Here is a 27,723-nt window from a genome sequence, read left to right as displayed (position 1 = left end):
GGGAAAGAGAGGAAAGGAATGGACTTCTGGAAGGCCCAGGAATGATACTAGTAGTATTAGGTACAGTATCATTTCCCACTAACACTCCACTAAGTAGATCAGACTTTATCTTGTAGGAAACAGGAGGCCACATTTTTTAAAGAGAACACTGGAGATGGTATAGAAGATGGTTAGAAGGGTTACTACTGATTGTAGTAGGACAGGAAGGCAATGCTGTTAAGGTCGGGGGTTAAATATTGATAGTGCACAGCTGCTCAAAGCAAGTGGGCCCCTCTCAGCACTGATGATCCTGCTCCAAGCACAGTTTAATGAAAATAGAGTTTTAATCGAACAGTTTTATGTGCATGTAGTAAAAATTTAAACACTATAAAACTTTTGCTATGAAAAACAATCCTTCCTCTTATCGTAGTCCCCAGTCCTTTCCCTCAATGGAACTTCAAACAAATTTCACATACTCACCAGAAATGCTCTATGCATATATAAACATGTCTAAGTATGTATTATGCACATGCTCTCTATGTATGTATATATACACTTTTTCAAATGAGATTATTATACATATACTTTTATGTTTTGCTCTTTTATTTTAAAACTGTGAAACTGTATTTTTAACCTGTTAAAGTTCCCAGATCACCTAGATATTCAATAAACCTTGGTGAATAGACATCTGTACCTATAAATATCATTCCTGATAGTCTCCATACTATTTTTTACTAAGAATTATTGGGCATCTTATACTCTATTACTTTTCACAGTATAAATTTTAATTTGATCCTTTCCTTCATGTCAACTTAGATTTTAGTTGATAGTCTTAATTAGAAGACAAGTTTCCTACGTGCCAGGTCACTGATGATCCTCAAAGGCTTAATGGTATTCCTTTCAGAGTGTTTACTATCTGGTAGTCAAGGTCATCACCAGAAAACCAAATTGTGTCCTTTGACACCATACTGAGCTACCTCTCTGCTTCCAACACTTTTCTTTCTCAAAGTCATGGTCTGTACCAGAAAAGATAAAATATCCCAGGAGCTTTGTGTATATTATAATATATAATAGATATATCTTGATACATAAATACAAATATGTTATAATAAGTGCTTGTTTTAGAAGATCAAATACATCTTCTGAATCACACACAAATAGCAAGGCCATTAATTGGCATTTCCCCCCATCTCTTAAACAACATAATTTCAGTTAGTTTTACATATGGACAACATTTCTTGTCAAGAAATAGCAATCATAAAAACAACTTTTTTGTATTTAGCACCTACTGTATTATGGTTCTCCAGAGAAATAGAATAAATAGAATAGATACCTAGTCATATTTATAGCTATATCCATATCTATATCAATGATTTATTATAAGGAATTGGCTTACACAATCATAGAGGCTGACAAGTCCCAAGATCTTCAGTTGGCATGCTAGAGACCCAGGAAAGCCAGTGATATAGTTCTAGTCCAAATGCCAGCAGGATAGAGACCCAGGAAATGCCAATTTTCAATTACAATCTGAAGGCAGGAAAAAACCAATGTCTCAGCCCAAGGCAGTCTGGCAGGAGGAAATTTCCTCTTACTGGCAGGAGGGTCAGCTGTTTTGTTTTATTCAAGCTTTTCAACTGATTGAGGGGGCCCATCCACTTAGGGAGAGTAATCTGCTTTACTCAGTCTACAGATTCAAATGTTAATCTAATTCAAAAACACCCTTACAGGTGTACCCAGAATAATGTTTGACCAGATACTAGGCATTCCATGCCCCAATCTAGTTGACACTTAAAATCAGTCATCACATCTATTATGTCATAGTAGGTTTAGTAATTATCTCATTTAATTGCCACAAAGACCCATGTGGAAAGTAGTGCTATTTCCATTTGCTCAAAAGACATTTATTAAACAAATGTGTTCACATTTTAGAGATAAGGAAAGTGAGGTTCAGAGAATTGAAGTAAGTTGTCTAAGGTGGCAGAGCCAGGATTCTAACCTAGGTCTAAATGACTTTATCTGATACTTTTAGCCTGTGTGGTAGCTGCCTCCCAGCACCGCTGCTATATTCCCCACAGGTCCTGAGGTGCCAACCTTATGGTGAGACATGTCTGAAAGCATTAGCTATGGGCTCAAGCTCAGAAACAGGAGTGGAAGAGGGCTCATTTTTTTCACATGTCTGAATATATCAAATTTGAGTGCAACTTGGAACTACTAGGAGGTTTCTACTTTCCTTTGCCTTTGAGGTAATCCCCAGAACATTAATAGCTGCTACCCTTTATTGAAAGTTACATGCTTGTGCTTTGTGTGGACAATTTCATTTAATGTTTGCAATGATCCTGTAAGAGTTCTTCCCACCACTCCACTCTCCCATGAAGGGTGGGGGGGACAATGACATGGTTGCTATGGACTGCCAAGGGTAGGGACTGTGAGATATCCCTCACAGTCTTCAGAGCCACCAAGAGTGCCCTACATTGCCTTCAAGTTCCCTAAGGGCCAGCAAAATCCTGTAAAGCTCCCCCAAATCTGTCCATAAAAATAGCTTACAAAGTGCATGAATCAATAATTCTATAGGTATGTGCTGTCTGCTGATTCACCCATGGAACAGGCCTGGGCTTTCCCTTCATTTGGTTTACTCCTCATGGCCTGACATGTTGCTGCTCCTCACTCTTCATCTCCTCTAGCACTTTTAGGAAACATTGTCCAGTGACATACTTACTATAAGTGCCTAAATTAATCTTATTTAAAGGAGACTCCTCTGTCCTCTCTTCCTATAGAACTCTCTGGGTTGCTCCCCAGAAGTTCTCTTTGTTGTGACAGCATAAGCAGTCTTTATGGTGTTGCTGAATTAGCTGCAGCCACAGCTAACCACTTGTCTGAGAAAGAATCAAGATCAGGAAGGCATGTGTCTTACCCAATGTCCACCATTAGAAGCCAAGTCATCCATCTCCTAGTTCAGTGTTTCTGGTATACCTCATATGTATCAATTCTAATGAGAGTGGGGTTCAGTCTAATATGGTGGAAGCAGCATATCTCTAAGGCAAAGGCAACATGTGAGGGGTGGACATGCAGGCTGTACCAGGCTGTGGCAAGGGAGGGTCAGCACTTCTTTTGCATGTCTGCCTCTATATACAATGATGTACAATGATATAGGTGCAGCATGAACAAAGCAAGGTATTGGTAGAACTGGGACAGGGTGGTCCTTTTTTATCAACAAAGCAAATTCCATTTGGTTTTCATGCTTCACTGGAAGGCCCAGGAAAGAGCTGAGATTCTTATCTGTCTGTAATTGTTGCAAGTGACTCACTATGGCCCCCATACCAATGGAAGGGCTTTGGCCACTTCATGTGTTTACAGAAAATCAGCTTGTAAGCCTGCATGGATCCACCCATGATCCACTTTTGGAGGCCAACAGGCAAGCATTTGGGCTCCATGGGATGACATTTCTAGATCAAAGCCCTGGTCTGGCTCCTTCCATCTCATCACTGGTGTTTCCAGAGCTTGTGAACCATATGACAGGAGCTGAGAGTAAATGGGCTTATTTCAGCCAAGGCTCTGAGAACTCTATATCAGAAAAACACTAACACAAAGAAACAATCATTGGTGGTAACAATTTGCAAAGGAATGAAAAATAAAACTGTGTTCAAGATAATCCTAGCTTTTATTTTTAAATAAATAGTAAATGAGCTTCAGGTGCTTTATAGCAATAAAGCAACCGTTGAGAAGGCAGCACATTCTAGAGGTGGATAAAGACTTTGGAGGGGGAACCCTGGGTGGCGCAGCGGTTTGGCGCCTGCCTTTGGCCCAGGGTGCGATCCTGGAGACCCGGGATCGAGTCCCACGTCGGGCTCCCGGTGCATGGAGCCTGCTTCTCCCTCTGCCTGTGTCTCTGCCTCTCTCTCTCTCTCTCTGTCTCTCTGTTACTATCATAAATAAATTTAAAAAAAAAAAGACTTTGGAAGGTACCCAGGGATATAAGTACTTATCCTGGACTCATCGGTGCCCTTGGACAAATCATCTACTTTACTGTTTGACCTGGGATTCTCAGAATTGGGAGACCTGTTGTTTCCACTCAGATTCTGTTAATAACTAATCTGATGTTAATATGAATGTTCCCTGAGCCTCAGTTTCCTGACTTGTAAAATGGGAATAATAATATCCTGCCTACCTCTCTCAGTTGTTGTGTAGGTTAAACGAGTCTATGTGAAAATACTGTGTTAACAATAGAGTGCTCTCTGTGGTTTTTTGCTGTGATGCAGACATATTGTCTTTTGTTGAAATTAAAGCAGGAGATTGGAGAAGAGTGGTGGGGCATAGTAAAAAAAGTAGGGCCCTCTTGGACACAGAAAAGCATGTGGTACATGTTTGCAGCCCCACAGAAAAGCATGTGGGACATGTTTGCAGGGTTTGGAGACCATGGGTCTGTGGTGGCAACATTTCCCTCACCAGTGAATGTACAATTGAATATTGGCTATAGTGTAGAAGGAATTAAGAGTATTGGCAAGGGAATAGTTACAATGGTGATGCTAGAGTATACGTTGAACAGGGAAAGGGTCGAGGAAAGGGACATGGCTGATAGATTGGGAAGTTGCTGGTGTTAGTAAGATGTAAATGTTGTGTGCACAGAGGAATTAGCTGAAGTGGTGGGAAATGACAGGCTTGGAATGTGAGGTTAGAGTTCACGTTTTGAGAGCTGGAGGACATCCAGGTATCCTAGTAGGGCAAGGAACCATGAAGGAAAGGGTGCTGGCTGGAAAAACCACATGGAAGCTGAAGAGTCCCTGGTCAGATGACAGTACTTGGGGTGGAGAGACAGCTGAGTGCAGAGACCTATGGATGGTAGACACACCAAAGGTAGGGGGCAGAGTGTGTAGAAGGGCTGGACGGAGAATGCTTAAGCTACACAAAACAAAACAAAATGACCCAGAGGTAGGCTCAATTTAAAATTTGATATGAGTTATATATAAACCAATCATTTTATATTTTGATAATCAAAAGTTGTAGGGGCATCTTGGCCTCAATATGCAAGTATTTAAAAGAAATTATAACAGATGACTCCTTTTAATCATTGACATTTTTTAATGTAATAGGCCCATTGGCAAGCTGGAACCAGTTAGTACCAGTGGATCCGAGATACATATTGTTAAATTCTCTGGAATTTTGCAAGCTAGGTGTTATGTTGGTAGCTTGCAATAGGCCTGGGAGGGAATAGTTACACCATGAAAATCTGCAAGCATTATGAACTAGGGCTTTTTCTCCCCTGAAAACTGGTTGTTAAACATTCCCCAGGACACCACTGAAGAGGCATAAATACAAACTCCAAATCTGCTCAACTTTATAGTCCAGTTATTGTGGGTTTAATTGTATCACTAGCAGAGATACGTCTAAATCTCTGGTAACTGTGATTGTGATCTTATTTGGAAGTAGAGATTAAGATGCAAGTTAAAAAAAAAAAAAGATGCAAGATGAGATCTACTAGAGTAGGATGGGCCCTTAATCCAATTTGACTATAAGAAGAGGAGACACAGACACACAGAGAGAACACCATGTTAAGACACAGACACAAGGGAGAATGCCATGGCTATGGAAGCAGAGATTGGGGTACCTCAAGGATTGCCTGCAACTCCAGTAGCTAAGAAGTTGTGACACAGATTTTTCTTCAGAGGTGCCAAAAGGAACCAAGCTTGCTGACACCTTGATTTCAGACTTCTAGCCTCTGGAACTGTGAAAGAATACACTTCTGTTGTTCTAAGTCATCCAGTTTATGCTACCTTGTTATAGCAGTGCTAGGAAATTGATATGCTTGTTATGCTATCAAATTTGGGCACAAAGCAAGTGCAAGTCTTCCAACGTGAACCACAAAGGGGAGGTCCCTGGTCTCCAGGGTCTGAGCTCTGGCTCCCAGGAGGATCTTCCTCTCCCACCTCCTCCAGCATGTATTTTCTTACCGTCACCTGGTTCTTCTTGTTACCTGTCTTGTGTTATGGATTATGCTTCTAGGTGTAGATATTGCCTCCTCCTTTGGTAATCAGACATTGTAAACTCATGCTTTGTGGATCAAAGTAGCTAAATGTGATGCTGAGAGAAACTTTTCTGGCTGGAATACGCATCTGCCTTTAAACAAAAATACCCCACCCTGCTGGCCAAGGAGAACTTGACTAAGATCTGCTATCTGGGGACTTCTGCAATTTGCCCAAGGGAGAGGGAATGTCTCTTGGACTTTGCCTTCCCCCAGTAGAAGCTGACAGGCCTTTATTCACTGTGAATTTGCTGCCTGGATCTCTTAAATCTTCTGTCCTGGCCCAGCCAATGAGTAGATGGGTCTGAGATCTCAGTAGTTCAACAACTGTCCCAATATTTCTACCTTCAGACAGAAGCAATATTTGACACTATCGCAAAACTTGAGTTTCAGAAGAATGCAATAAAGGGCGGTGCCCCCTAATGGCTTGCCCCACCCTGATGCTTCCATGAGTGTTTTTCTCATAATTCTTGGAATCTCGGGTGGCTGAGGGAGAGGGTGTCAGGGCTACTGAAAATCAAGAGTGACTTGGGGTGAGGAAGATTTCAAAGTTGTTTACAGTCCATTTCTTTTTGAACACCAGAGGGCGATACATCTACATGAAATAGCTTGTCTGCCTTGCTTCAGCCAGTCTGCCTGGGAACCAATGAAATTTATTATTATTTTTTTTAATATGAGAACAAATACTGAATTGAATATTTATTCATTTGACTATTTTGCTTAGACCTCTGATAAAGTCACAGAGAAGGCTTTTGAGCCACTTAGTGGATATCCAAGCCCTGGACCTGGAGCAGGGAGATTCTCAAAAGGGTGCTGGGCAGGGTTGCTGCTTCCCTTGTGGGCAAGCACTTGTCACTCACACTCTCACTCCATCCAGAGATTATCTAGTTCTGGTCAGCTTTGTGTGAGGGTTTAGACTGTGTCCTAGGTAAGGGCTACCTTGTATAGAGACCCAGCTTGTCACTTCCAGGGCTAGTCATTTTAAACTGGTCCCATAGGGTCAGCCCCGGTGGCGCAGCGACGTGATCCTGGAGACCCTGGATCGAGTCCCACATCAGGCTCTCTATATGATGCCTGCTTCTCCCTCTGCCTGTGTCTCTGCCTCTCTCTCTCTCTCTCTCTGTCTCTATGAATAAATAAATAAAATCTTTAAATAAACAAACAAACAAACTGGTTCCATGGGATTGCTCTACTTAATATCTGGAGGTAAGGTCTGGCTCTGAGAGAATGGAGAAGAGAAAGAGATGCTGTGAGGAGGATTGAGGTAATACAGGGATCCTAATAGTTATTACCCAGATAGTAGTAGGGCCCTGGTGATAGTAGCCACTGACCAGTCTGTGTGTCTATGGTCTTGGACCAGCTCCTACCAATGCCCACTGATAGTGAGAATATCTGGCAGAATGTTCATGGTTTCTGGAGCAACACAGAAAACTATACAGTGCACTGATGAGTCTGGAAAGCAGTTGGGGAACCTAGGAGGTTTGCTATGGAAGTGGTGGTAAGATCCCAGGGAAAGGGTGACTGGGGCAACATCTAGATGAGGGCTTGGCTTTGGAGCTCTGAGGCCTAAAAGGAGAGCCCAATTTGGACAGGTACCCACCTAGGAGCAGGAGGAAGGAGACACCACCAGCATCAGTGCTCATCTAACCGTACACATCTGGAACCATGAATATGTGTGTGCAGTTGTAGAAAAATCAGCACCCAATTACATTACATGACTCATTCAGAAAGAGATCTGTCCACCTTCACCCCCAGGAGAGGCAGCTAAGCCTTAGTCATTCATTTCTGAGCACCTTCCAATGGCACTCAGCTGAGATCAAGCCTGTTCTTAGTAATGGCATTTTTTGTCTAGTATGCCGCCACTAGCAAAGCACCATTTACTATATAAGATATAAGAAAGTCTTGTAGACCAAAGTTGTGATAATGGGTTGGTTGCAATTTAGTGGGCCAACCAAAAGAGAAAACTTTGACAAAATGAGGGGAGAATGTATATCTAAAATAGAAGGCACAAGGTAACTGTCATTATTAGAATAAATAAGATGAAATGTACCAATGAGAAGACCCACTTTGGACACTAGAAATTGGTGCAAAAAATCTTAGTGCAGTGGACTCAAAAGGCACAGAAGACTGCTGCTTCCCCGGGCCTGTGACTACTGAGGAGGCTGCCTGGCCATGTACACCAATAAGAAGAGATTCTCTTTGTCATTTACAATTATATTGCTCAACACAGCCTTTTTACTAAAGGATATAAAACAACAGACTTTGGAAGCAGAGTACTTAGATTTTACTCCAATTTCAATTTTTTGCCCCTCATCATGAACATTTGTGCTTGGGCAAGTCACATGACCACACTTAGCCAGTTATCTCTTTCTAAAAACGACCATTGAGTATCAAATAATGTAATGATGAGTGAAAATACTTAGGAAATTATACCAAGTGTGATATAAGTGCAGTTACTGGTCTCTAGAGGGTGTCCTTAGCAATTTCTTCTCTTTCAAATATAAGTCTGTTCCCTGGGCTGGGTGAGGTTTTACTTAAACGGGGGCTTCATTAAAGTTAAGACAAAGATATATCTTAAGATCAGTACTATTATTAAAAGCACTTCAATGCTAAACAAATAGGAATGAAAACTATTTTGCTTTCCATGTACTGTTTTCCTAGGCTGTTTAGCTACAGTCAGATGACAATTTGCAGAACAATCACTTTGTACTGGAAACCCTACTGAAAAGGATTGTACCTAGAGCAAAAGTTTTTGCTTCCACCTTTTTAGTTTATTGGCATAAGAGACATCTTGGGCTATTGTGAACAGGGAACAACTATTGGTAAAAACAAGGATCAAGGGTCTGCTGACAGATATTTTTGTCAAAGAAACACTTCTTTGGACATTGTAATAACAACACAAACAATGTAGAGGTAATAAAGATAGTAACACTGACACTGATAATACTGCCTTTGTTCATCATGTTGAGCCATTTTGAATAGGATTTGTTTGGGCTATGTGCCCTTGCATATTCAAAAATAAGTGATAGGTGCACCTGCCGAGATATGAAATTTAAATGAAGGACTGTTTACTCTAATTTTCATGATTAATAAAAGATGATTTTTGTTGACTATCCAAATTCATCTGGTACCTGTTGCAGATTCTGTGCTGATGTACTAGTCATTGCCTATAATAAACCTAACCCTATGCAGTAATAGAAAGAGGTACATAAATAGTCTTTAGGAGCACCCTAAGGAAATGGTGATGATCTCATAAATAGACTATACATCTCTTCAAAGTCTCATTTATATACTTATTTGAGTAATCATTGGATTAATATCTGCCTTTCTTGGTAGGATGCAACTCTGTGACCCACAAACCCAAAGTTTACATTTGATTTTGTATGCATTTAGCCCAGTGCCTGGACCTAGTAGGTGACTAATTGCTGAATGACTTAGATGGATAAGAAACTGCGTTTGCTCTTTGAAACACATACACAGTTCTACTTCACATGAGAGTTTTGCAATACTTAACCAATTTTAGAACTCATAGCTTATGCAATACATTAAAAGATTAAAAAGCAATGATTAAGAAGATTTAAGATATGGTTCATCATATAAAAATAATAAATTTTACTAAAAATATTAAACTGAATTTGAAACATAAGCTGAAATTTTTAAATTATATTTAAATTTTCATATTATAGCAACTATTTTCATTTCATCATAGGATGTTGTTCTTAAGCTGATGTGACTTTAGTTCTAAATGTCTTTAGTTACCCACCCCCACACTCCATTTCTCCACAGGATGATAGTCTGCTTCCTAAACTCTGGCTAGAAATCAGGGTCTATGGGGAAATAGCTTTTTATTTCTCTGTATCTAAAAAATAAATAAATAAATAAATAAATAAATAAATAAATAAATAAATAAATAAATAAAATCTAATGCTATCCAGAGAAAAGACTACTCTGCAGTGTTCACACAAAATAACCCTAGGCTTGCTACTGCTGTGCTAAGTGGCACACTTAAACTCTGCCTTCAGCCCCAGGAACCAGACCCCATTTGCCAAAATCAGAGTAACACCTGTCTCATTTGATTTAAGTCTTTTTCAGTTATAGGATCTTGCTCAAAATCCTAAGAATTGTGCTCTTGTGTGACCTTTTGTTGCTTGTGAAAGCTAGGACATTGTTTTAACAAGAGGTTCCTTCATTCTTAAAACTACTCTGCTTACCCCTAAGACTCAGTGCCTCTTGACTAAGATTTGAGTAAAATGTTCAGATATGAAAATTGTTGGACTAATGTAATGAGCAATTAAAGTCTTCTTCTTATTAATGTTATATGGTCTTTCCAGTATTTTTTAATTATTGAAGTATAGTCTTCATACAATGTTATATTAGTTTCAGATGTACAACATAATGAATTGACAATTATATACATTATGAAATGGTCATAATGGTAAGCATAGTTATCATCTGTCACCATACGATTCTATCACAATATTATTGACCATATTCCCTATTCTGTACTTTTCATCTTGTGAGTTATTATACAAATGGAAGTTCATACTTCTTAATCGCCTTCACCTATCTCACCTAACTACCCCTCTTCCTTTGGCAACCATAGGTTTGTTCTTTGTATTTATGAGTCTGTTTCTGTTTTAGTTTTGCTTGTTTTGTTTTTTAGATTCCACATATAATGAAGTCATATGGTATTTGCCTTTGTCTGTCTGACTTATTTTCACTTTAGTTCCATCTATGTTGTCATGAATGGCAGATTTTGTTACTTTTTTATGGCTGAGTAATATTCCATTCATATCTTCCTTATCCATTCATCTACTGATGAATGCTTAGGTTGCTTCCATATCTTGGCTATTGTAAATAATGCTGCGGTAAACATGGGTGCATCTTTTTGAATTAGTGTTTTCATTTTATTTGAGTAAAAACCCAGAATTAGAATAACTAGATTGTATGATATTTCTATTTTTAATTTTTTGAGGAAACTCTGTACTGTTTTTCATAGTGAATACATCAATTTATATTCCCACCAACAGTGCACAAGAGTTCCCTTCTTTCTGCATTTTCATCAACACTTTTTATTTATGCATATTTTCTTAACTGGCAGTTCTGATGGAAACCTGGAGGCAGTTCCATAGTAACATTTGGTTGATCCAAGCACCATCTAATGATCAATAGTAAATGTAGCATATATTTTGGTATCACTTGGTACCTTGTAATGGCAACCTTTACTGTCATGCATGTTTTATTCTCTCTTTGTTGTGTCTTCCAGAGGGATAACGAATTGGCTGATAGAGTAACAAATGAAAAGTAATCTGACTCCACTGACCTGCTTAACTCTGGATGAGAACAATGGAAAGGAGTAGCCTTTTGCTTTGAAACAGTGGAACAGGTATGAAATAGCTTTCATTGTTTCCTTCATTTCTTTGCACATCTATTTCCAGACCAGTTAAAAACAGCAAGTTGCTCCTGTTTTGAGAACACTGAATCTGGAGTTATAGGAACAGGTATTGTGGATTATTGTAACATTTCCAAGTTTTCCCATTTTCAAATTGCTATTAAGTGCCAATGCAATTAAGAGATAATTATTTTTCTATAATGAGTAATTATGCTAGGGAGAATTATTACTTTTAAACATAGGATTAGCATTTTGGATGCATGCTTAGCTTTAAGATACAATGTCATTTGAATAAGGAAATTTTACTTCACTAATAGATTTCAATGGAGGAATCACAGAAGTAATAAGAAAATGGTAAAATATGTTGGTTTCCCCAATGACAGCCATTGAAAGCGTTTTTGCTGTGTTTAATGATATAATTTCCCTTGCCCACATTTATTTTCTGACCCTTAAAGGAACCCTTTCAAGAAAGGTATAGTTTGATTTTTTTTTCTGCTTTTGAGAATACACATAATAGATATAGGTAAAGTATTTTTTTTTTTGTTTTGAAAGGAACATTTTATGTCAACATAAAAAATTTAAAACAAAATCTGTAAGACTCCTGGAATTAGAACCTTTAAAATAAGTGCTTATTTTGAACTGGTTGCCCATCATCATCAGAGTACTGAACCTTCTCTCAATTATATCTATTATCAAAAGAAGGTAAGCTATATGTAGTTTAGTGGTGACTGTATAGCTGTCAGTGCTTTAAGAAATTATGATATTAATGGCATTGTAATGTACCAGAAAGTAATTTAAGTTCAGAAGATTAAATATCATGTACTGGATGATCAAAATTAAATTACTTAATAATTTTGCATGACAACATTTTTTTCCTCCATTCGGATGGCTTATAGATGAGGGACTATGAATAAATAATAAAGACTTGAATTTTGCATAAGAATATTAGAATTCAAAAGGCTACAGAAAAAGAATTCATAAAAATTGTATTTTATATAAGAAATTAAAAAAAGAATATGGCTCCATTATTTAGTTTAAGGTCATTTAAGGAGAGTTTTTAGAAGACATTTTGACAATTACTCTGTAATTAGTATGTTCTCGGGGCATATATCTATTTTTACATATTAAAACAACTAAAAGTTTCAATGTATTACACCATTGAATTTGAAACTAAATGTCATCTCTATTAATAATGTATGAAGAGTTTAGTTTCTATATCAGCAAGGAGACAGAAAAGAAAGCATGTTGCTATTCAATGTACAGAAAGCAACTTTGCAGTTTTTGGTCTCTTTATGTAGAGTCAGTCAACAACTAACCACATTGACCAATTATTGACCAACTATCTTTATCTTGTGTTCCAATATTGATATAAAAGGGCTTTTTTTTTTTTAAATGTACCTTAACAGACTTTATTTGTTTGAAAGGAAAACTTTGGGGAATAGGGCAAAGAAGGTGAAACATAACTAACCCCATTTCTTTGTTCCATACTGGGGATAACTTTGAAGGGGGCGCCTCAGGGGAAAAAAAATGTCCTAGTCACAATGTCAGAATGTCCTCCCTCCACTTTTAGCCCACAAGCCCAGAATCCCTCCTTTCTGTTGATTTATGTGAATAAATTATCAAGAAAGTCACTGGCTACTATGTCTATGCAGATCCAAGGTTAGGCCTAGATACAATGTTTGTAATAAAAATATGTGCGAAGTTCTACAGAAATAAGTGGTTGTATTATTATCAGGGGATATGGGAATTATGGGCAATAGGAACAAGATTTCATCTTTTTATGTGAGGTTCTCCCTAACATTCCCATTCAAGTTCACTACTCAGTTTTGATTTAATTACTCAACAGATGTTTATCACATACCTAATATATCACATCCCATATACCCCTAGCAGAAAATTCCTTCTTGCTCTATCCTCAGTACTTGTTTAATTTCTAAACAGTAGTTTCATTATTGGCTTATAGTTTTGTATCTCATATTAGTCTGAAATCTCCCAAAAGACTTGGTCTGCATTGCAGGCTTTGAATAAATAATTGAATTTTCTGCTATGGGTATTACCATAATCTGTTTAGCAGATTATTTTCAGTAACCTGTAAATCCTTTTCCTGGATTAGTGACAGCAAGACCCAAGTAGGAAGGAATCAAAGCTGGTCATGGAACAGGATGCTCACCATTGTGGAAATTGTACACATCTGTGTCTTATTAAAATTGATTTTAGGGTATCTGTTGATTTATGGGAGCCATGACATATCTCTCTCTCTCTCTCTCTTTAAATATTTTAATTTATTTATTCATGAGAGACACAGAGAGGAAGAGAGGCAGAGACAGAGGCAGAGGGAGAAGCAGGGCCCCTGCACAGAGCCTAATGTGGGACTCGATTCTGGACCCCAGGATCATGCCCTGAGCCAAAGGCAGACGCCCAACCGCTGAACCACCTAGGCGTCCCATCTCTTTTATTTCATGGAATAGATGAATACATTCTTCCCCAAAATTGAAACTGTTTCTTTGGAATGCTGAATATAGAGATAAATAGATAAAGATAACTATTTGCTATACTTTCATTTCTTCTTGGTTCTCCTGAATAGCTCTTCATAAACTTTTGTTTATGAAAGTGTCTTAACCCAGATTTACACTGTTCCTTTTATCTGTACCAGTAATGTCTACACAATATATCTGAATGAATCTGTTTGACTATCTTAGTATATCATTGTTCTTTCCCCAAAGTATTTATTTCCAAGTACCAGGAAGCCACATTCAACTTAAAGGATGAATAGATGAAATAATTTAAGATTAGCTGGCTTGGAAGTATTTGAGGAACCTCTCTTGGGGTTTAATTGAAAGAGTACATGACACTTAGGAGTTTTGGTTAACAGTAACCAAAACCTAACTAAAATATGCTCAAAAGAAAAAACGTGTATAAATTTGTGTGTGGAGAGGAATTTTATTGGTTAAATCCAAGGAAAAGTTGATTGACAAACTGTGGGAGGGGGAGAGTTGCAAGTTCACTCTGAAACAACTGGAACCAGGAGACTGAACTCTACTGGGTTTCTCTCTCCATCTTCCAGCCACTGCTCCTCTCTTGTGTATCAGTTTCAATCTCTCTTATTTCAGGCCAGCCAATAATATAAAAATAAAAACACCACTTTTGGTTAGAAGATGTAATGAAAGCAATGTTTAGAGAAAAATTTATAGTATTAAATACGTGTTAGAAAAAATATCTAAAATCAATAAGCTAAGTTTCCCTTAGATAACTAGATAAGGCTTTACAAATTAAGCCTGCAGTGAGCAGAACTCAGGATATCATAAATCCTGGAGCAGGAACCAACAAAATTGAAAACAGGAAAACAATGGTGAAAGTCAACAAAACAAAAACTGGTTCTTATATTTTACTGGTTTTACTATCTGCAAGATTGTCCTATATACAATAAAAATAAAAAATACTAGAGAAGGAGTCTTACTGGAGTCTTACTGGTTTGTCTTGGTGTATCCACTCTTTCTTTTTTTTTTTTTTTTTTGGTGTACCCACTCTTGGTCTACTCAACTGAGACCAGGTAAAACTGAAGCCGGTGTCAGGAAAGGCATATATTGCAATGGGAACCTGAACATTCCCTAGAAAATAGAGAGTTAATAGGCTAATAGTAAAGTTGTCTGCTACAATGGTCTATAGTCCAAATTTCCCAGAAGGCATTTGTTAAATTGGCCTATAAGACCCCTAACTCAATATCTTACAGTCCTAAAATTTGAATCATTATGTTATATTTTTAGTTGGTGACTCTGGAGATCTAGCTAACAGTGACATCTTAAAATCTCAGAGAGATGGGATGCCTGGGTGGTTCAGTGGTTGAGCCTCTGCCTTCAGCTTGGGGAGTGATTCTGGGGTCCAGGATTGAGTCCCAAGTCCGATAGGGAGCTTGGTTCTCCCTTGGCCTATGTCTCTACCTATCTCTCTCTGTGTCTTTCATGAATAAATGAATACAACTTTAAAAAAAAATCTCAGACACTGTGGCCCTATTCCTTGTCCGCAAAGCCACACAGAAATCCCTGTCTTCTAAACTCCACTCATTTGTGGCATTTAGTATGACTGTGAGAAACCTGCTGGTTGCCTCCATTCCTGGGAACCATAGGTGGATATATGGTACAGAACATTCATATCTTGAGCATTTGTGTGTATGGTGGCTGTAGGACAGAAGAAAGGGTAGGAAAGGAAGTAGGGATGGTGTCAGTTATTCAGGAAATTTTTCCTTCAATTGTGAATAATCAGCTGGGCTGTGGTTCTAAGATAGGGCTGACCTGTAGGACTGGAACACAGAGATGAATGACATACTCCAAGCCTTGAATTGCTTACTCCTTAGGGAAATTGTGGTGGATAGGCAAGAAGGGTAAGTTCGAGCAATTATGAAAGTAAGTGCCACAATTTACTGAATGGCTGCTAGTCAGTATGGATATTAGTTAGATTTTGTTTTCTGGCAGGCAAAATCAGATTTCTTCTCCTCTTGACCTTGTGAAAATCAGGAATTTGGGACTGAGGTCCTTCTGGCCTCTAGGGACACAACTATCACAGGAAGCTGATTGAGGAAGGGACCATGCAGCCATGCCATAAAATAAGCCCTTGTCCTTGGTGCCTTTAGGCAAGATTTTTGCCTGGGTCTGACTTCAGTACTCTTCAAACCTTTGCTCTTCTTCTCCCAAGAAGATAAAGGATCACAAAAATATTTTGGAATTCCTCACATTGTTGTTCTTCAATGAATTCCTTAGGACCACAAACACTCATGGTACCACTCTGGGGTCTCATAGACCTCTAAGGCCATCTGGACTCATCAGCCAACATCTAGGGGTTTTGCTCTATTGGTTTGGTCATTAGCCTGGTGAGAACAGAGTCAGGAGGTCATCTCCATTCGACCCCATCCACCACTGGGATGTGCCTATCCAGTTGAGCTGCTGCCACCACTGTCACCAGAGATTCCCTGTGTTGAACGTGAATGTTTCTGCAGCACCATCTCCCGAGTCCTGGTATATTCATTTATGCATTCTTCTAGCACTTGCTGTAGGAGGCCCAAAGCCAAGAAATGGACAATGATTTTCAAGGAACTTCTGGTCAGAGGAGCTTGCAATCTAAGTAATTTTTTTTTCCTCTAGTTTTGTTTTTGTGGTAAAATTTAACATTTACTCTTTGAACTGTTTTTAAGGGTACAATTCAGTGACATTAAGTACAATCAGTGTTTTCTAATTATCACCATTATTACTAAAACATTTTCATCATCCAAACAGAAACTCTGTGCCCGTTAAATAATAATTACCCATTCCCCATGACCCCCTAACCCCTGATAACCTCTATTCTACTTTTTGTCTTTATAAACTTATTTATTCAAGGCATCTTATATAAGAGAATTATACAATATTTGTCCTATTGTGACTAGTTTATTTCACTTAGCATAATGTTAAGGTTCATCTGTATTGTAGCATTTGTCAAAATTCTATTTCTTTTTATGACTGAATAATATTCCATTGTATGTACATACCACATTTTCATTCACCTGTTGATAGACATTTGGGTTGTTTCTACCTTTTGGCTGATACGAATAATGATGCTATGTACACTGGTATATGTTCTTGTTTTTTAATATATGAATACATTTAGTTCTTATAAACAGCTCCATGATTTTAGGCACATTTCTGTCTCTTGTTCACAGATAGGGAAGGTCATGCAAGGCTATTATTCTGGGAAAGTCTGATTACAGTACAGTTCCTGAATTACACACTGTGCTGCCTTTAACAAAAACAGTTATTTTTTTCATTGAACCCATTATGTTCTGGGTATATTATATGCATCATTTCTAAATTCTTAAGATATCCCTGTGATATGAACTTTATCCTTTTATTATAAATGAAGACCTGAAGGCTTAGAGAGATTGAGTGGAGGATGCAGGAATGCCCCTACATATGCTTGCTTATCTTTGTCTACCCTAGAGCCGGAGCATAGCAGGCAGATGGAGTCTAGGTCTTAGGAGAGCCCAATCCCTTCTGGATATACCATAGGGAAAGGATCTGTCTCAGGTACAAAACCCATGAGAACTGTGGGGGGCTTTGGAATCCTACTGCTGCAGGGAAGTTCTAACTTGGCTCTCCCAGATGATTTTTTCCCTTTGTACTTTAAAAAGTTGTTTTTTATTTCTTTTTAAAACTCTTGCTCTAACAAGGGCTAAGCCAATAGAATCAAAGTAAAATGGAAGATTATTTCCATTGCTAGCTAAATTTAGAAAACACACATAAAAGGAGCTGTGCAAATTCTGGCAAAAAAAAAAAAAGAATCTATATACACCCACTTGTGAGGATTCATTTTCAACAATTCTGAATTAGCTGGGTATTTAGATAACATTTCACTTCTATTTAACCATGTGGACAAAGCCATATTCCATTTACATGACTGCAGGTAGCCTTTAACACCCTGACTTGAAGCTCTACTATTGGCTTTCCTAACACTTTTCTCCTCTCCTTTTGTGGCTGGCACAAAAATGTACTTCAGGTTGTCATTTTACAAAAGGTTAAAAATAAACTGTCTTTCCCTTTGAGAATGGGATCCAGTATGCATAACCTTCATGGTTATTTCCCCTCTTTGCTTTTGCAGCCTGAGAAAATGGCATGTAACATACCTAACCAAAGACAGCGGACTATGTCTACATCTGGAGAAGCTCTGTATGAAATTCTTGGTCTGCCTAAGGGAGCAACAAATGAAGAAATCAAGAAAACCTACAGGTACAGAGAAAGTTCAATGATGACATTTCTTGTACTACTAGTAATGGTTTTTTTACAATAGGCAAGTGCCCCTAAGTAAAGACATAAGCTTCTTGCCAAGACCAAGTAGTTGGGAGTTTTGAACCTCATGTTCCCTGTTCTACAACATAGGCATTAGAAATAGACAAGTATGGCACTGACTTCTATAAAGAATGCTCTCAGAATTTTGGGCCTTAGGAAAAGATGTGTTCTAGGCCTGCAGTGTCAGAGAAAGAGAGACAGAGATCATTGAGAATGACCAGGAATTTTAATTTAACTCAAATGATATAGCACCATAGAATCTGGTAGAGGGATTTTAAAAAGGAGAGAGGGTTGGAGAGGGTTGCCACTATTGCTAAATTATATGCTATTCCTTTCAAGTCTTCAATTTTTATTTTTCATGTCCTTGGTAGCTATTTTGGGGAAAATGTCAAATATGTTTTTCTTTAGAATTCCAAGGGATAAGAAAAAGCATTGAGTACAAAATAACTTACTTATTGTAGAAAATTTGGGAATTTCTCAAAATGAGGACAGTAACATTTATCCATAATTCTGTCTCCAGCAGCAATTATTGATATTTTGTTTTCTTCTAGTCTTTTTTTCTGTCTATCTTTTTAACAAGATTCTATCATGAATATATCTTGGTATTATTAAATATTGATTTTTAATGACTACAACTTATGGCTACTCTGTAATATAATCACTTTATGAGCTTTTTTAAAAAAAGTTTAAGTTCTTTTAATTTTCCTCTATATTTATCCTTGTACACAAATCATGATCCAAAGTACAAAGTATTTTATTATTTTCTTTTTAAAGATTATTTACTTATTTATTTAATCTAGAGCATGCAAGTAGGGATGGGGAGGAGCAGCCAAAGGAGAGGGAGAGAGAGAATCCCAAGCAGACTCCCTGCTAAGCATGGAGCCTCAAACAGGGCTCGATCTCATGACCCTGAGATCATGACCTGAGTCGGAATCAAAAGTTGGACACTCAACTGACTGAGCTACCCAAGCACCCCTCATCTTCTTATTGAGGAATAAAGCTGTACCTTTAGAGGAAAAATTAAATCAAAATGTAAATGAAACTTTCAGATTTTAGTTGGTTACTTCTTGATTTGACTTTGAATTCGGTTTTTAAAACTTACAGTATATATATATATTGACATATGGCAGTTTAGACTTAAATAGACAAATTTGTTAGCAATTTCTTTTATGGATTTTGTTTCATCTGTTATGTTTGAAAAGCCACTCTTGATTACAATATTATGAAAATATTAACCTATATCATCTTCTAGTACTTTTAAAACTTATTTTTATATTCAATCTTTGATCCATTTGGAATTTATTTTGACATAAGGAATGAAGGTACGATCCTAAATTTATTTTCTTCCCAAATCACTACCCCACAAATATTTATTGACTTCTCCATTTCTATATACTGATGGGAAATTATTTGGCTATGAATTGGAACCTTCACCATGTGGTAAATTGTGGGACCTGAAATGCCTTTGAGCATGTACTGAAGAATAAATGACAGAGTGAAAACTGATATTTGGATCCAAATAGTTCTGTGAAAATATGGTCAAAGAGTTTGATCAAAGTCACTATCAATCTTTTAGTTTATATTTCACTTAAGGTGCTGGGGACAAAAAGTCTTTGCTGCCTCATTGATCCCCAAAGATATTTGGGAGTATGCCTGGGAGCACCTCCTGTGGATAGATACCCTTAGCCAAAAGTCACTAAACTTGACTCTTAAGGCTTCAGGGTGAGACACTGGCTGGAGGTGTGAGTTTGGAATCAAAGTAATTGCACTGCAAGCTTACCACCTATAAAGATGCTCCCTAAAATGAGAACAAAGTGATATCTGACTACCTTGTAAGCTTTAAAACCCACTTTACTTTTACAAATGTGACTTTTAATTGCCTCAATTAATTTGTAAGCTAAAATTTCAGGTCATATCTTAATTAAGGAACTAATTATACTGAGCTGTTTGCAAGTTTAATAATTACAACCTAAAATCTTTTCATGTAATCAGTGTCTTGCTATTAATTTTGTTTTAATGTCATACAAATATCTTTTTTTTCAGCTGATTAGGGTGCTAGTATGCTGCCAAAAGCATCTACTTCTATCTAAATTACACATTTGTATTCTGCGAGTTATTAAAAATGTATGAGCAGGCTGAAAATCCACTGAGAACATTATTCTTATATTCAGAGATCTGGATCAAAGCAGTTACAATATAGTGAAATTACAAGTCAGTGAAATTTAATAAAATTACAAATTGTTGAATCCATACTCTGCTTGACCGATGTCACAATCCTTGGTTGTGTTCTTGAAAACAAGGCTGAGTTAGATTTCTTTCTTCCTTTACATTTTATTTTTATTTTTGAATAGGTAATATGTTCACCTGATTAAAATGAGAACATGCAAACACATATACAAAAAAAGTCTCCTTCCTCAGGGAAGGCAATTCTTTATGTACCCTTTAAAGGGATTTTAGGCCTATATAAGCTTATATAGAGAATTTCTGATCTGAGCAAAATAGCGTAGACTTGTTTCTCTCTGCTCCTTCCTTCCAAGCATGACTCAAAGCCTTGGAAATAACACAAGAGACAACTAAAGGAGAACTTTAAAAGTTATAAAGAGAAAGATGAATTAGTTAGCGATCAGAGGACCAAGGGAACAACACAGTGGCAAGGCATGTTATGATTCACACCATCCGAGGCAAACTAACCCTGGCCCAGCCTTTCCTGACAGCCAATCTAGCAAGAGAAGGCAGCCAGATAGCCTTATTCTTCCTCCAAATTAAGCAAGAGTCCTGCCAACAACTCTAGATAAGCCCAGAAGAAATAGCAAGGGGAACCAGCTGAATGTTCTCCTAACAGTAACCCACCAGAGAACTTTCCCATCAATAAGCACCCAGCCCAAAAAGTGCTTCTTGTCTCTGCAGGCTGGAGATTCCCTTCCTCCACTTAATGGCAGCAAGCCACTCAGCCTGGGAAGCTCCTTTCACTTCCTCAGCTAGTATCAACAGGTACCAGTGGGGCCCCAGAGGCAGGAGACAAAGAGGACAAACATAGCACCATCAAGGCTCTGAAAATTAGACTGTCATTGGAGCCACAGCCCACAAAAGCAGGCTATGACCAACATACTAAATCTATCTAAACAGAGTAAATGCCAATTAAAATTTAAAAACTTAAGTAGGGCCCAGAGTCTACTGATAACAGCCAAAATGTCTAGATATAATGAAAATAATTTATTATACAAAAAAATCAACAAACAGGAAAATTGCAACTTGAATGAGAAAAGATAATCCCGAGTCCCACATTGAGATGAATCAGATATTAAAATTATCTGACAAGTAACTATCATAAGAAAAATTCAACAAGCAATTACAAATTCTCTTGAAACAAGTGAAAAAAAAAGAAAATTTCAGCAAAGAAATAGGAATTATAAAAAAAAAAAGAACCAATGGGAATTAAAGGACTGAAAAAATAACAGAAATAATAAAAATAATTTGAAGAGCTCAATAGTAGAGTGCAGCTGACAGAAGACAGAATCAGTAAAGTCTAGGGGAGATTCATAGAATTTACCCAATCTGAACAAAAGAGAGAAAGTTAACTAAAAATGAACAAACAGAGCCTCAGGAACCTAAAAGATCCAAGATTTAGCACTGGTATCCTAGAAGAAGAGAAAGAGAGTAGGACTGAAAGAGTATTCAAAGAAATAGTGACTGGAAATTTCCCAAATATAACAAAACATAAATATTTACAGATCAGGTAAGTGAATTCCAAAAAAGATAAATCCACAGAAATCATGCCCATACACATCATAATTATACTTCTGAAAACTAAAGACAAAGAAAATATCTTTAAAGCAGTCAGAGAGAAACAACATATTATTTATAGGGGGATACCAACTCCAAAGACAACAGGTTTCTCATCTGAAACAACAGAAGCCCAGGTACCTGGGTGGCTCAATCAATTACGTGTCTGCTTTTGGCTCAGGTCATGATCCCAGGGTGCTGGGATCCAGCACAACAGGCTCCTTGCTCAGTGGGGAATCTGCTCCTCCCTTACTTTCTAACCGTCCCCCACTGCTTGTGCTCTTTCTCTTACTCTCTCTCTCTCTCAAATAGATAAAATCTTAAAATATATATATATATATATATATATATATATATATATATATATATATATATATGAAACAACAGAGACCAGAAGAAGTGGCACACCATTTTCCAAGAAAGAAATCAAAGAAAAATACTGTCAACTGCAAATTCTATATCTGATGAAACTATGCCTAGGGAATTAAGGAGAAATAAAGACATTCTTACATAAAGGAAAACTAGAAGATTTTGTCACTTAGCCAGATTTACTCTTAAAGAATGGCTAAAGGACATGTTACAAAAGAAATAATGAAGGAATCTTGCATAATTAGGAAGGAAGAAAGAACAATGAAAATGCAGAAATATGGGTAAATACAATACGCTATCCTCATAAATTTTCTAAATTATAAATGACAATTGGCACAAAAATTATAACAGCATCTGATACTCAAGACAATGATATTTAAAAGTGGGGAGGACAAGAAAACCTAAATGAAAAGTTTTTGTACTTAGATTGGTAAAACACTGATATCAGAAGACTGTAATAAGCTATATATGCACACTCAACCACTAAGAAAACTATACAAAGTAATATACTCCAAAACACTACAATAAGGCTCTTCAGCCCTGAGAGATTTCTGGGAGGCTCTTGCCACTCGGGTTACAAGTATGCCCTGATGTGTCCAAACCCCCAGCCCTGAAGAGTAGACTATGATGGCTTAAAATGCATGCATCCTTATCACAGCCCTACAACAATTCTGATTCCGTGTTCTTCTTGGTAACTTAAGTGAAGTAAATATAGTTCACCATTTTACTGCTGCTCAGGAAGCACTTTAGGTCTATGAATAGAGCCTGCTTTTCTTGATATTGACCAGACATAAAAATCCTTCACTGCAAACCTAGTAGATTGTTGATCTATATACCTCATACTGCTGCCTAATTACAATGAAGACAGAAAGGCTAATCAGATTATGTAGCATATAGTATGTTTAGAGTCTCTTAGAAGAACAGGAGGGTATTATGCTGAATGAAGTAAGTCAATCGGAGAAGGACAAATATTATATGTTTCTCATTCATTCAGAGAATATAAAAAATAGTGAAAAGGATTAAAGGGGAAAGGAGAGAAAATGAGTGAGAAATATCAGAGAAGGTGACAGAACATGAGAGACTCCTAACTCTGGGAAACGAACAAGGGGTAGTGGAAGGGGAGGTGGGTGGGGGGTTGGGGTGACTGGGTGACGGGCACTGAGGGGGGCACTTGATGGGATGAGCACTGGGTGTTACGCTATATGTTAGCAAATCGGACTCCAATAAAAAATATACAAAAAAAAAGAATCCTAATGGCTTTATAACAACAAGTCTAGTTCATTATTCAACAAATATTCATTAGTACTGTTTTAGGCACTGAGAAAACTGCATTGAACAAAGAGATGAAATCCTTACATCCCCAAAGCCTATATTCTGGGCTGGGGGAGTAGGCAGGCTTAATGATAAATCTATAAAATATACAGTCTATTAGATGTTGGTAAGTGCTGTAGAGAAAAGCAAAGCAGGTAGGAGGTTGGAGAGCACTAGAAGAGGTATTAGAAGTTACATATTCTCTTTGAGGTATTCCATGTTGATTTTAACACTAAAATCCCTCAGCTGCAGTGAATTTTAAGTATAAAGTAGCAGTTACAAGTAAAGCATATGAAGTCAGAAAGACCTGGATTCAAACCTCTTTGCCTCATTTTCTTCAGAAGTACTGTCATCTCTAAAATGCAGATGACAGTACTGACCTCAGAGGGTTGTGAAGGATTAAAAGAGGTGATATGTGTAAAGTGTTTAATCAAGTTCTGGCACACAGTTATTGGTTACCACAAGTAATGCATAAGGCATCAGAGAAAGAGGCCTATAAAATGGCATTCTTCAAAGTTAGCTGGGCCATGGGTGCAGGAAGACTCTCCAAGAAATGTGTGTATGTGTGTGTATACAAGTCTGCACGTGTATGTGTGAGAAAGTATGTCATGTGTATGTACATGTGTATGACTGTGTCTGCAGATTCTGTGACATTTAAATTCTGTTGAATAAATTTAAAAGGGTGTTACAACTGCCTTATTTTAACATGCCAATGTCCATAATATGCTGAAAATTACAACCTTTGTATCTGTTTTATCTTACGAAAAATTTAGATACCAAGTTAAAAATGGTGAGGGGACAATTTCTCAAAGTTATTTTAAGGAGGATATAAGCAAAAAATCAGAATCTAATTGATAAAGAGAAAGAGAGGGGATCCCTGGGTGGCTCAGCAGTTTAGCGCCTGCCTTCAGCCCAGGGCATGATCCTGGAGTCCCTGCATGAAGCCTGCTTCTCCCTCTGCCTGTGTCTCTGTCTCTGTCTCTCTCTCTGTGTCTCTCATGAATTAAAAAAAAAAAAAAAATCTTAAAAAAAAGAGAGAAAGAGAGAGAGAGAAGAGAGAAGGAAACCTAAACATCATACCCAAAATGATTACAAGGAGCCATTTAGGTTGATATGGCCTAAATATGAGAAAAGGCCTGTGGGGGCCTTCCCTGAGGCCCATTATATGTTCCATGACTCGCTGTGCTATTCAGAGCATAAAATCCTTACAGGTTGTAATTTACTCTTCTTTTCTGCTTTTCCCACTCCATCAATTCCCTCAGGGCAAGCATTATGTTTTGTCTTCTATGGCACTTCCATTAGTCCTGGCTTATATTTACCAAATTCAATAATGAATTGGTCAACAAATAGATTTTGCCTGTGCCTGTCTCTCCATTACTTATATTCTCAGATTCTTCAGGATCATTTCTCAAATGTTTGGTCACCTAGCTGAACAAGGAGTCATTCACTGACCCCGTAAAGAGAGGGATAGCTCAGCAAGGAAAGACTATAGTTTCAAATTGGGACACAGTGCATTTTTTATGGCTGTGAGTCCTTCAGATAAAATGTAATTAGGGGATATGGAAGGGAAAACTCTGAGAAAATACAGCCAGTTATGTAACATAAAGAATGTGCATCTTGAGTATTCAAAATCTCATATGCAGCTTAAATGTTAGTTTTTATATTCACTGATATATACAGTTTTGAACTTAGATAGAAACAATATTAAGATGCCAAAAGGGAAGCCACCTGGTTTTCCTAGTGTTTTGGGTGCAAAAACCTAACAAAATGTTGGTCTACTTGCATTCTCATTTGAGAAATGAGATAAAGATCTAACCCTTTCTTAGCTCCTCAAAAAACCATAATATCAGAGTGAACTAGCTTTGTATATTAGCACCTGGGTTTCTGTGCCTCATGAATAAGCTTGTTGATGAGGTACCAAATATCGTGGTTCACAGGGCAGCAGGGACTTGATTTTTCTATTTCATTCAATTTCACATGGAACTTTCTGGAAATAATCCCCCTTTTCTGAAGAGATGAGCTGCTCAGAGTAGACCAACATGAGGCAAAATGCTATTTTCACAAGAAACAGGAAAGAGTGTCATTTCCATAGTGATCTGTGGCAACCCCAATCTGTGGTGCTTTTACCCATCTTTATTAGCAATTATAGGTCATAACAGAGGCTGCTTATGAATAAAGTGTAAATGTCAGGGGAATGCATAGCTAATAGAAGAATTGTAAATATTTACAAGGCAAAGTGATGATTCAAGCTCACAAGATAAATTGAAATTAATATCTATCAGTACTAATTTGTTTCCTGAATTCTAAAACCTTCCACTAAAAAGAAGAGTATATGAGGCTATGTCAGAGTTATCTTTCAGGTCACCAGCATAACCTCCTTTGTCCCATGGCAAATCTACTTGGTCCTCTTAGTTCCTCACACAACGTCATTTGTTCCTGGGCACTAGAATCATCAATGACTTTTTTCCCACTCACTCATTCACTCAATGCCTATTTAGTATTGGATACTTATTTATGTAGACTGTGAGAAATTAATATACATAACTATCTATGTATCTATGTCTATCTATCTATCTATATATGTAATATGTGCTACTTTAAAGAGCTCAGATTTAGTAAGGTTGAAAGATACATACAGAAAGACAAGACAAAATAAAGGAGACTGTGGTGAGTGGACTAGATCAACTTCAGCATAGAATTCATATTAATCATTTAAATGAAAGAGAATGAGTGCTTCATTCCATCACTTATTCCTGTCTTAAGCACTATGCTAGCTTCTATAGAGAAGTCAGTTCTGACATATTCCTGGGAATTCAGAAGCTATTCACCTTCCTACAGCTGCACACACACTCAAGAAAGGACTGAGAAAGCCCTAAGTTCTCACTTCTGGCTGACCTTGTAGATCTGTGCAAACAGGAATTAAAAGCTAAGGCAGAGTTGCAAACTGGCCCAGCATTGAAGATGTGTCCTAAAACACATACAAACCTCACCTGTGAACACTAGGAGATTTTTGGTTCTATGTGTACAAGAAAACCTGTCTAATCCTTAGCTGTTAAACTAATGGAAAACAGAGACTTCAGTGGCCACACATGATTAAGAATACAGATGTTACAGGGACACCTGGTCTGCTCAGTAGTTGAGTGTCTGCCTTCATATCAGGGCGTGATCTTGAGGTCCTGGATTGAGTCCCGCATCAGGCTCCCTGCAGGGAGCCTGCTTTCCCTATGCCTATGTCTCTGCCTCTTTCTGTGTCTCTCATGAATAAATAAATAAAATCTTAAAAAAAAGAATAAAGATGTTACAAAATTAGGTCAGAAAAGTCACTAAATAAACAATCACAACAAGTAGCAATTAAAAATCATAGGGAAAAGGGAGAATCTAATTTGTAGAGCTGCCAATTAAAATATTCAAAATTTCCAGTTTTTAAAAAATATGAGACATGCAAAGAAACATGAAAGTAAAGTCCATATTGGGGGGAGGGGGAATCTACAGAAACTGTCCTTGAGAATGCTCCGCATTTGGATATGTTAGACAAAGACTTTAAATAAGCTAAATATGTATAAAGGCTAAAGGAAATCATGTCTAAAGAACTGAAGGAAAGGTTGAGAAAGATGTCTCACCAAATACAGAATATCAATTAAAAATGAATTTATATAAAGGAACTAAAATAGAAATTTTGGAGTTGAAAAGTATAGTAACTGAAAATGAAAGATTTACTGGAGGGGTTCAATAGGCATTTTGAACATGCATGAATAAAAGATCAGTGAAGTTAGAGATAGGTCAATTAATAGTAAGCAGTCTGAGTAACAGAAAGATAAAACAATGAAGAAAAAAAATTTTTTTAATTAAAGATTTTATTTAATTATTCATGAGAGACACACACACACAGAGGAGGAGACACAGGCAGAGGGAGAAGCAGGAAAAGTATAGTAACTGAAAATGAAAGATTTACTGGAGGGGTTCAATAGGCATTTTGAACATGCATGAATAAAAGATCAGTGAAGTTAGAGATAGGTCAATTAATAGTAAGCAGTCTGAGTAACAGAAAGATAAAACAATGA

At 37.5% G+C, this 27,723-nt stretch overlaps 2 protein-coding genes across 27 annotated transcripts in view; one reads left to right on the top strand and one right to left on the bottom strand.

Annotated features, from left to right (window-relative positions):
- LOC140620331 (uncharacterized) overlaps positions 1–27,723 on the bottom strand; it is a 228,710-nt gene that overhangs the window by 138,124 nt on the left and 62,863 nt on the right. For 10 of the 23 annotated variants that reach the window (XR_012020111.1, XR_012020110.1, XR_012020117.1 and 7 more), the window contains exons 4-5: positions 5,582–5,698; positions 1,376–1,506 (exon numbers count right to left, since the gene is read on the bottom strand). The exons of 10 other annotated variants lie outside the window; for them this stretch is intronic. Coding sequence is in view for 1 of the 13 variants with exons in the window: in XM_072804463.1 (XP_072660564.1) it covers positions 1,376–1,383 (8 nt within the window). In the remaining 12 variants the exon portion in view is untranslated. The remainder of the gene's footprint in view (positions 1–1,375; positions 1,507–5,581; positions 5,699–27,723) is intronic. 3 more of the 23 variants (XR_012020118.1, XR_012020116.1, XM_072804467.1) reach the window with 1 other exon arrangement.
- DNAJC5B (DnaJ heat shock protein family (Hsp40) member C5 beta) overlaps positions 1–27,723 on the top strand; it is an 82,704-nt gene that overhangs the window by 6,350 nt on the left and 48,631 nt on the right. For 2 of the 4 annotated variants that reach the window (XM_072804450.1, XM_072804447.1), the window contains exons 2-3: positions 11,262–11,381; positions 18,012–18,139. In XM_072804450.1, coding sequence (XP_072660551.1) covers positions 18,021–18,139 — 119 coding nt within the window. In that variant the 5' untranslated portion in view covers positions 11,262–11,381; positions 18,012–18,020. Of the gene's footprint in view, positions 1–2,827; positions 2,944–11,261; positions 11,382–18,011; positions 18,140–27,723 lie in introns of those variants that run through there. The other 2 variants (XM_072804449.1, XM_072804448.1) reach the window with 2 other exon arrangements.

The sequence above is a fragment of the Canis lupus genome, chromosome 28 (genome assembly GCF_048164855.1).
Source record: "Canis lupus baileyi chromosome 28, mCanLup2.hap1, whole genome shotgun sequence".
Classification (NCBI taxonomy): Eukaryota; Metazoa; Chordata; class Mammalia; order Carnivora; family Canidae; genus Canis; species Canis lupus.
This window is presented reverse-complemented; position numbering and strand designations above follow the sequence as displayed.